The sequence below is a fragment of the Alosa pseudoharengus genome, unplaced genomic scaffold (assembly GCF_046254945.1).
Source record: "Alosa pseudoharengus isolate Yale_2024_CS ecotype anadromous, Long Island Sound unplaced genomic scaffold, YU_APseudo_1.1 YU_APseudo_1.1_scf_10, whole genome shotgun sequence".
NCBI lineage: Eukaryota > Metazoa > Chordata > Actinopteri > Clupeiformes > Clupeidae > Alosa > Alosa pseudoharengus.
In genome coordinates, this window is record NW_027468565.1 from 5,528,182 (window position 1) to 5,538,212 (window position 10,031).

The following is a 10,031-nucleotide window of genomic DNA, read 5'->3' on the forward strand; positions in this document are numbered from 1 at the left end:
GTTTGTGTATATATGAACATGCGCAAAAGAGACCAAGACAAATTACAGCTTATGGTAAAGACAGCAAGTAAAATTATTGGATGCAGACAGATGTCCGTCACTTTAGATTATGCTGATGCTGTTAGTCCTCTAGTATGCATCCAAGACTGCATATTCTTGTTGTACTTCAGAAACTGACATTTGGTTGAGTATTTAAGTATTATGTTGAGTTAATATAAGGTCGTTGTTTTAGGGCCAACTGTTGTACGTTCTTTGTACCCTGCTGAATTTTAAATACTCACAGTATATACGAATAGTGTGTGTGCGAGTCTTGCACTCTATTCACTTTCTTTGCTCGGCAGGAGCAAGTGGAAGGGAACGTTCAAGGGTTGGGAGTGTGTATGAGTATGTGTGTGGGGGGTTTTGAGAACTACGTGCTGTGGGTGTGATGGCAGAGACGTGCACATGAGTGTTTGGACTGCTGCTGCTGAGTGTGTTTTGCTGTGATGGATGAGAGAGTGAGTGTGGCCTGAGGGCTCAAAGTATTGGTGTACGTGTGTATGCAACAGAGTGTGCAATAAGTGCGTTTGTGCGTGTGCTTATGTGTGTATGGGAGCTGAGTGTGCAGTAGGTGTGTGCTATTGTGTGGTCTCTCTATTCCTACTGTGTGTGTGTGTGTGTGTGTGTGTGTGTGTGTGTGTGTGTGTGTGAGGGAGCAAGAGAGAAAGGGAGAGGGAGAGAGATTTCCTCTCTGTGTTCTGAGCGTGTCTTCTCTGCCATCCCTCTGCAGACATCCAGCAGCTTGAGACTCATGTGAAGAACAGAAAGCAGCGGGAGCAGGAGGCACGGGATCCCGTGATTGGCCAGCTCCAGCAGATGATGGACTCCTTCCAGAACTCCACCGACCAGCTGGCCAGTACCGTGACGGCCAGTGTGCGCTCCGAGGTCCAGCACCAGCTCCACATGGTCGTGGGAAAGTAAGCCTCCACTCCAGTGTCTATCTCTCCTCAGCCCTCTTTGCTCCTCCTCCTCCTCTTTTACAGTTTTACTTCCTCCTGTCTGTCTCTCGTGCTACACCTCTTGTGCTTTTTCTTGGTCACTCGCTGAGAATATTAATTATCTGCAGTATGTATTTGCTGAATTATACATTATATTCCTTCCATGCTATGAATTCAGTAGATTCTTTAGAGGGGTTTCCACAAAGTTTTTTTTTTTTTTTTTTTTGCTAGCTCGGTGTCCAGAAAGAATTTATTTTACCAGACAAATTGGTGCATTTTAGGAATGAAGGCATAAACAACACATTAGTAACATGTAATGTGAAGAAGTTTACAAAAGAATGACCGCATTCTCAAATCCGGTTGTCATCCAGGGGGTGGGAATTTTATTCATTTAAGGACTAATTTGCTTTTTGTTTAAAATGCCAGGCAAAGCAAAAATTGTTTCCACACAATTGGAATTGTCTGGTTTACCTCCTGAATTTTCTTTGACAATGTATGATTTTTGGTTTTCTTCCTGAGGGATATGGTAAAGCCAGTTGAACTTAACTAAACAGCAAGTTTGTTTGATAGCACTACATGTGTAAATTGGAAATTAAAAAAATATATATTGGAAAATATAGGAAGTTCTTGATTGATGGTGTAGACAGAGACCTTAGCCAGCGTTTTGAATCCTCTTGTATCGAGTGGGCAGCAAATGGATCGCTGTGCACAAACAAACCTTAAGCCAGGGTTTAATTTCTACCAGCAAATTCAATTTAGCCCTGGCTCACCTTCAACAAAATTCATGGTGTTTAAAGTGGTGTGGAGAGCCACAATTAATATTCTGTTTGCATAGTCCTCTAGACTGATCTGCTAATAACATTTGTGTTATTATTTGGAATTTTCCCTTACCACTCTGAAATGTATTTCCTCAGTTGGCCTTGAGCATAACCAGCCAGCTCTGTGAACAGCTGAGCTTTTCATGAGGCTTTTTAAATGAGTGCTGTCTCTTCCTGTCCTTTCCCCCCTATCTCTGTGTGTGTGTGTGTCTCTGTCTGTGTGTGTCTCTGTCTGTGTGTGTCTCTGTCTGTGTGTCCGTCTAGCCTGCAGGACTCGATCCTGACGCAGGTGCAGCGGATTGTGAAGGGTGAGGTGAGCATGGCTATGAAGGAGCAGCAGGCGGTGGTGACCTCCAGCATCATGCAGGCCATGCGCTCGGCCGCTGGCACGCCCATCCCCACTGCCCACCTGGACTACCAGAGCCAGCAGGCGGCCATCCTGCAGCTACTGCAGCAGGGACAGCTCAACCAGGCCTTCCAGCAGGTCTGCTTGTCATCATACCTATATATACCTGTATAGGGGTTTTGACTAGGCGACTATTAAACTCACTTGTCGGTGCTGTAGGCAGTAGTCAACTAGTTGTTCCACAGTGGCATGGAAGTTGTGTACAGCTGTGTTGAAGTACAAAAAGAATATATCTACTATGGATAACAATCTAATGATAAAACACCTGCTGCCAACAGCTAGCTCAAGCAATAATGCTAGCTCCAGCACTGTACTAGTATGTAACAACTTGTTGACAGCTATTATGAAAAACGTCATCTAACTAAATCAGTTGCTGTGAAACCTCAAGGCCTAACTTAACCAGACTAACTCAACTAGGCTCGTAAAATAATGTTGCTGTTGCGTTATTTCCAATGCATTTCATAATCCCTGCCCCCCACAGGCTACCTGTAGGCTAGACCAGAGGTTCACAACCTTTTTGGGGATAAGGCACACCAAAAATCAAACCAAAATGCCAAAGCACACCGGCTTATGGTTACTGATTGTAAAGTATGTCACACACATTATTATCTAGGCAATAACGGGAGTGTTCATTGTCATGTCCATATGTTTCTCTATACAGTGTGTTCACGAGCAGAGACCCCTGTGATAGGCAGGTGCTCACGTGATGTTGACTGAGCTTTTTAATCAAGAAGCTGTGTCATTGATGCATTCAAATTATTTAAATAGCTCTATAGCCTATTTCATGAGTCTGTGTACATGTATTGGGTTCCTTAAAAGTCCACGGCACATCTCACGGCACACCAGTGTGACTCGGCACACCGGTTGAGAACCGCTGGGCTAGACTACTTAACAGCCTGAGAGCTTTGTCAGACTCGAGAATGTGTGTGCTCATGCTGCCTTTATTTAGCCAAAAGGTGTTGTGTGAATACTCCATGTAGGCTAAGATGTATTCTGTTTTCATTTAAATATGAACGGTTGCCAGGAGAAATACTCACCAAGTAGCCTAGCGTATGCACTTCTTGGGGGGGGGGGGGGGGGGTTTGGTCTTTATTAGTAATTGAAGCTTTGGGTGAGTTCAGGTAATTTGGTAATGGACCCACACATCACTGGTGTGCACATACTCGGGATGGTCCCCCTCTGCCTCATCTTGACCCCTCTATATGTATGTAAATGTATAAATTAGTTTACAGAGAGTAGCTCAAACCAGTTGGTCAGTCACTAGATTACGTAATTACATACTCTTCATATGTATGTTGCATACTAGGCCCAGTTTAATCAGGATGCCCAGCAAGTTGCAGACTAAGCGATTCTGATATTGACTGACTCAGTTCCTCTCCCCCTCTCCTCATCTGTCTCAATCTCTGGCTTATTTTTCCATCTCTTATCTTTATTTCTCTCTCCCTCTCTCTCTCTCTATAATCCTCCCTTTCCCATCTCCAGGCCTTGTCTGCTGCTGACTTGAACCTGGTTCTGTATGTGTGCGAGACCATCGACTCTCAGCAGGTGTTTGGCCAGCACCCATGCCCCCTCATCCAGCCCGTCCTGCTGTCACTCATCCAGCAGCTCTCTACCAACCTCGGCACGCGCACCGAGCTCAAAATTAGGTAGGAGACAAACGACACCTCTCTTTCATTCTCTTCCAGGTTGGGGTTGTGTATGGGTGAATTGTTCACATGCTTCCGTAGATTAGATTTTTAGCAGTATTTGAAGGTTGGGCCTAGTATTTTGTTAATGGCTCAATGGACTTCTAACAAAAGTGAAATCTCAGGACTTAAAGTTCTCAGGCACTGCGGTGGAATTAAGGCTTTGGCCAGTCCATTTACATTGTCCATTAGAATTTAATTTGAATTGGGGAATGCATAATTATTATGCATAATGGATTTGGACATTTCTGACAACGTCAGGCACAGATGGTTTTCTTGCTTTAAGGGCTGAAATATTCAAGTTATAATTATGAGAGCATGTCCTAGTGCAATTGCACTGTCACATAGACATATTTTCTTCTGAAATTCCTTCATTGAGCGCCAGATAGCACTCCCGCTAGCCCAGGTTGACCTTTTTCAATCAGACATCAGAGTTTCACCCCACAGTGAAGAGGGGTCGGAGAAACCAAGGTTGCACTCCCTCTGGCCTCTGTGATGTTCTGTTCACAGTTATTCACCTTGACAAAAATCCCCTTACACAAAGTAAACCCAGGTAAACAAAACAAACACCCGCGCGCAAGGTCCTGGGAGTGAGATGATGCATCCTAATGGACCCTCAGGTCAATCCAAACATTAGGTGTGTGTGTGTGTGTGTGTGTGTGTGTGTGTGTGTTGTGTGTGTTGTGTGTGTGTGTGTGTGTGTGTGTGTGTGTGTGTGTGTGTGTGTGTGAAGGTAATCTCTACATCATTACAGCCTGGTCATCAGCGCCTCTAGTGAACGGGGTTCTCTTTTCTGCCTGTCCTCCTGCTTTAAATCCTGCCTTTATGGGCTCTCCCCGACGGTAAACCTGGGACATGCCTCAGTCCTTAATGCCGTGCCACTCCTGACTACAGCCATTAAGCCTCTCAGCAGCCTGGCGCTGGGCCTGTACGCCCGCCAGGGGAGTCGGCCAAGCCCCCGAAGCCCAGGCGCACGCACAAATCGCCCGCTGCCAACTCCCTTTACTGCCTTTACACACCTCCGTCCACTCGACTCGTTACGGCACGAATCGCATCTCGAATAACCTAAAGCTCATACAACCCAGATGTTCCAATACATCACCATCTGTGTGGCGGGGTCGGTGTGAGAGTGTGTATGTGTATCAATAACCATATGTTAAGTGTTTAATATGTTTAGTGGTCCGACCTTCGAGACGCATAAGGACAGTACAATTCAGTCAATATTACTTTCCTTTGCTTGTTTTGTTTTTTTTGATGACCGGGGATACCGTGGCATGCCTCTGTATGTTCATTTTTATGACTTGTACTGTAAATATCGGTCCAAGTCCAGTTTGTTTATTTTGTAATATTGATGACGTGGTTAAGCCACCCCCAAGGGGTTAAGATATGAGCAGCATCCTTCCTACACCCCGGAGGCTAATGACACTTAAGCCTCAAGATTACAGCGAGGGGGCTGACGTGGGAAGCATGGTCCTTTTGGCATAAATGTATTGGAGCGAGCTGTGCAGATGTGAAATTTTTATAACAATCTGATGCGTAGCATCTTGGCTGGGCCATCTGGAGCCCGCGCGCGTGGGCTGCACACAGTAAGCGGGTTATTAAGGTCGTTGTATTGCATTTCCTCCTTTTTTAATCAGATGCTCTAATCTTAACGAGTGGTTGTAAGGTAATTAAGATGACCTCTCCGGAATATGTGCTCCCACCCACCCATCCGCCCACCCCATCAGGGTCCAGCCATTCGAGTCGAAAGGCAGATGGCGAATATCTCCATTCAGACAGGTGGCAGCTCTCTTAATCCTTATGGAGGTTGCAATGTCCGACAAAGGGAGAGTGGAAAGGGGAAAAAACCCTTGCTTTATACCTGAATAGGCTTTAAGAATCAACAGGAGTGCGTCGCATACGTGACAAGCTGGGGGAGAAGAGCGGTGTAGAGGAGGATAGTTAAAACATGTAATCACACAAACGTGCTGATGCTTGCCCCTGCCTGCCCTTTGTGGTTGACCCCGTGCATTACCGGAGCCAGCCATCCATCCATCCCACCAGAGGACCGACCGGCATCGCTGAAATTCAATTAATCTCCAGAGGTGGCCCAGGAGTCCGGAGACAGGTTTATGGAAAAACCTGCCTCAGGCTAACCAGATTAGTGCTTTGAGGCAGACCAGTGATCCGACAGCGGAGATCAAAGAGCTCATTCCAGCACGGGCGGGCAAAATACAAGGGGTGATGCCAACAGTGCGGGTGAAACTTGACAAACAGAAAAAAAAATCCATATTCTACGTGGCGATTGGATGCAGCCTTAAAAATAAAATGTTACTTGTGGACCATGCCCATTGGAGTCCCCGCTGTTTGTGGAGCATCGTGCTGACGTACTGGCCTTTTTTTATACCAGCTGTCATGCCTATATTAGTTAGTTATATAACCAATGTGTTACATTTGTATAACTGATGACCGTTAAATTGAATGACTGGTGTTCTGATGAAATATCCGTCGTGAGTTTCAATAACTGGCAAGGTTTATTATATAGTGTTATCTTTCTCACCTATAAAGAGGCATTGAACAATATTTAAAGGGGAAATCCAGTTCAAAAATGTTTTCGCTGGGGACCAAAACTGCATTACGGAGTAGTTTACACGTTCCGATCTTGTTTCGATCCCCAACGAAAATGTAATGCAAGTTGGTGTGAAAGAAGGTGAATGTAGGTCCTGTGCGGAGTGCTGACCGTCTCTCTCGTGTCCCCTCAGCTATCTGGAGGATGCGGTAATGAACCTGGACCACGGCGACCCGGTGACGCGGGACCACATGAGCGCGGTGCTGGCCCAGGTGCGCCAGAAGCTCTTCCAGTTCCTGCAGCAGGAGCCACACAGCCCACTCAGCAAGAGGGCCCGCCGCCTCATGATGATGCTGCAGGGCCTAGTGGTCAACCACTAGCCCCCACACATAAAACACATAGCCTACCCAAACAATGTGCTCCTCAAACTCCCTCTCACCCATAATGAAACAAACACACACACACACACACACACACACTTCCTTTTTTGCATCTCCCAAACAGGAACACATAGCAGCTCCATTCATCTTGTCCATGTAGACCCATACATGTACAGCCTGTCCCTCCACACAGACACACACGTGACTTTGACCTTTCACCCTTGATGCCCTCCCTCCCCCCAGCTGCTCTTCTGTGGTCTTTCTTTGGGATTTGCAGGATTTTGACGGTGGCTTGAATGGAGGAGATTGGCACTCAGATTCTGAGTTTGGTGTTTGTGCTTACTAGCTTTTTTTTTTTTTTTGGTTGGCTGCAGTTGCACTCAACGTATCACCTCATCCTAAAGTTTGTAATTTCTCGTCTTGTATGACGAACTACATGAAAATGAGAAGGTTGTTGCTCTTTTATTTTTGTAAGTGACCATTACAAGTCAACTAACTTTTGTGTGCAATGCATCAAGGCAGAGGCAAAAGAAAACCAAATGGACCTTTCAGTGTTTCACTAGTGTGCTTTGTTGGATGGAAGATGTTCTGCAGATTATTTCTCAGCTCTCTCCAATGCTGCCTACTGGTCAGACAGACAACTGCAGTGAGGACTGCAACTATATAGAGATCTCTTCTTTACCATCCTACTCACTGCTACATTTTCATTTAATTCCTCCCTGTTTTTTATTTTTGTTTCACAAACTGAAAGGAATAACAGGTACATATACACAGGATGTTGCCTCTACCAGAAACACTGAGTTTATTTCTTTAAAAGTCCTCTTGTACTACAGACATTTCCATCTGGTTGAAAAGTAGTTTTGTTTTGTGTGCGAGAGGGGGTTGTATTTCCTGTAGGACTGACTACTTTTTTGCATAGGCTTTACAGAACTGTACAGTGTTCATATGTTAATGTAAGTTCTTTTCTGATTTGTTTTTATGTGTTAGTTTAAGCAGGAAGCTGAAGCACCCGTGTACATTAGTCAATTAAGAATATGATTGTGGCGTCCAGGCAAACATGGAAAATGGCCGTCCGCATTTAGTTTTTTTTGATCACCCCCTCCATTTTTCCAGGGTCCTTACAATCCACCAGCTTCTCACATTAATCATACTCTCAACATATGCTTGAGTTATCAAAGTCAAAGTTGTTTTCCATAGCAAATCAAGCGAGATCTTTTATTACTAAGAGATCTCATATTCAATTTGTAAGTGTGCAGTTTTCGCTTTAGCCCCTAGATGGCAGTAAATCAGATTAACTAGGTTTGTTATTTATCATGCTATTTTTACATACGCTGCTTTTTCTCTTCTATCTTTTGTAAATTTACCACAATTTGCAAGACTATTCTTTCATTTAAAGGTACTGATTTGTGTCAATGTGGCCTTTAAAGATGTATTTTATTTTACACTTCCTCCCAAAGCAAATCCTGATTAGTGTATTTGGGGTTTCTATCATCCCCCTGTGGAGGACTTATTGATTGTGGTGTCAAATTAAAAATTATAACAGAATATAGCTCTCATAACCTGGAGTGTAACCTTAACAGAAAGTGCCTTAACAATGTTCTACAGTTTGAGTGGTCAATTGTTCCCTTACTATACCTTAGTGCTATTTAGGGGCGGAAGGATGTGGTTAAAGAAATCAGAGGTAATATGTAAAAGTGTGAAGAAAGAAGTGGCACTGGTTATTGCATTGATGTGCTGATTTCCTGGTCACTTATGAAGAACAAAGCTTTTTCAGTCAAAGGAATAGCACTTGTATTGTTTACTGATGAAAATCTTAGTTCTTGTTTTGCGTTTTAAGACCAAGGAACCTGCCCTTGTTCTATGTGTCTACCACATTCTCATTGTCTGCAAGAAAAGGCTGAGATTGTGTGTGTTTGTGCGCAACACCAACTGTAGACCCAGTGAAGCACTGTCATGAAAAAGGCTTCGTAAACAAGGCCTTCAAAACTCATCAGTCATACTTTAAATGTGGATATGTTCACATCTACCCACTTGTTTTCTTTGCCTCAGTAGATAATGTTACATTTTGGCACACACAAAGGTTTTTTATGTTGGGCAGCTGGTTTAGACTAAATAATGATTAAGCTCAGCATGCTAAGGAGCTGTGCTCATTTAACTTCATGTACGCCAGGTCTAGATAGACGAGGACTATTTTTTTTTTTTTGTCAACAGAAAGAATCAGCGCGCTAAATTACAGCTTTCTCGGTTAGATTCCATCTCTGAAACGACCCTTGGTCAAGTAGCTTGGCCATCTGTATGTTATAGCTACTGGAAGTTCAAACCCTTGGATTGTTGAAGTAAACCCTTTACTGTTTTTTTTTTTTCCAATTAGTAAAGATTAGTAAAGTACACATTATTCTTGTGCAGGTTTCGACCAGCAATTGCAGTGTATAAATCAAGGTTTTTCTTCCAACTTTTGTTTTTTTCATTAAGATTGATACTTATCAGGGTTTAGCAACAAATAGATGTGAATGTCCTATCAAGGCTTGCACATAACGCTATATATATAACTACTTTCCTCTCCAAACGTTGCATATTAAGATTTAGCTCTTGTTTTGTGTATGAACAGATTTGAACGTTTTGTCATTTTTCCATCGTGGTTTTGTTCGTAATGCTTGGACTATGTTGTATATTTTACACCTGTTTCTTTTACCCTAGACGTTTTGGAATAAAAAAGAAAATCACAATGTTCAATCTGTTGTTTTGTCTGCACTCATTTTAATTTCTATAAAATCTACAGGCTGGCTCGGGGGTATGTGTGGTTCTAATCCACGCAGGCTTTATTTCTCCCGCATACCCGTGCCCCTGTGACGTTTGCATTCTCGGTGGACGGGATTACGACGGACGGTTCAACATTCGTTTATACGCATCAAACATCTTAATCTGTGTCAGAGAGCTATCACCATTTGTCATTGTCAGTAATTTATGCTTTTACTGTGGTTGTGCGCAAACACATAGGCTTCATCTAATTTTGTTATGTTTGTTACGCTTTTAGGGAAGCGTGACAGAAAAGAAAAATGACCCTTATCAATACCTTGCAGTTGATGGTAGTTTTCAACCTAGTGAGATTACGCAGTCGGACTGCCTCCCCCGCCCCTACCGCAGACGCTTACTCCAAGATTCATCCCGGGCCATTCACTTGCTGCTTCTCCGTGCGCGATGTCTGATCTCCAGTGGG

The 10,031-nt window shown here is 43.8% G+C and overlaps 1 protein-coding gene across 5 annotated transcripts in view; it reads left to right on the forward strand.

The window, feature by feature from the left end:
- Positions 1–9,547, forward strand: part of edc4 (enhancer of mRNA decapping 4) — a 30,764-nt gene extending 21,217 nt beyond the window's left edge. For all 5 annotated transcript variants that reach the window (XM_076262193.1, XM_076262197.1, XM_076262194.1 and 2 more), the window contains 4 exons: positions 770–956; positions 2,060–2,279; positions 3,684–3,847; positions 6,628–9,547. In XM_076262193.1, the coding sequence (XP_076118308.1) occupies positions 770–956; positions 2,060–2,279; positions 3,684–3,847; positions 6,628–6,814 (758 nt within the window). In that variant the 3' untranslated portion in view covers positions 6,815–9,547. The remainder of the gene's footprint in view (positions 1–769; positions 957–2,059; positions 2,280–3,683; positions 3,848–6,627) is intronic.
- Positions 9,548–10,031: the final 484 nt, after the last annotated feature.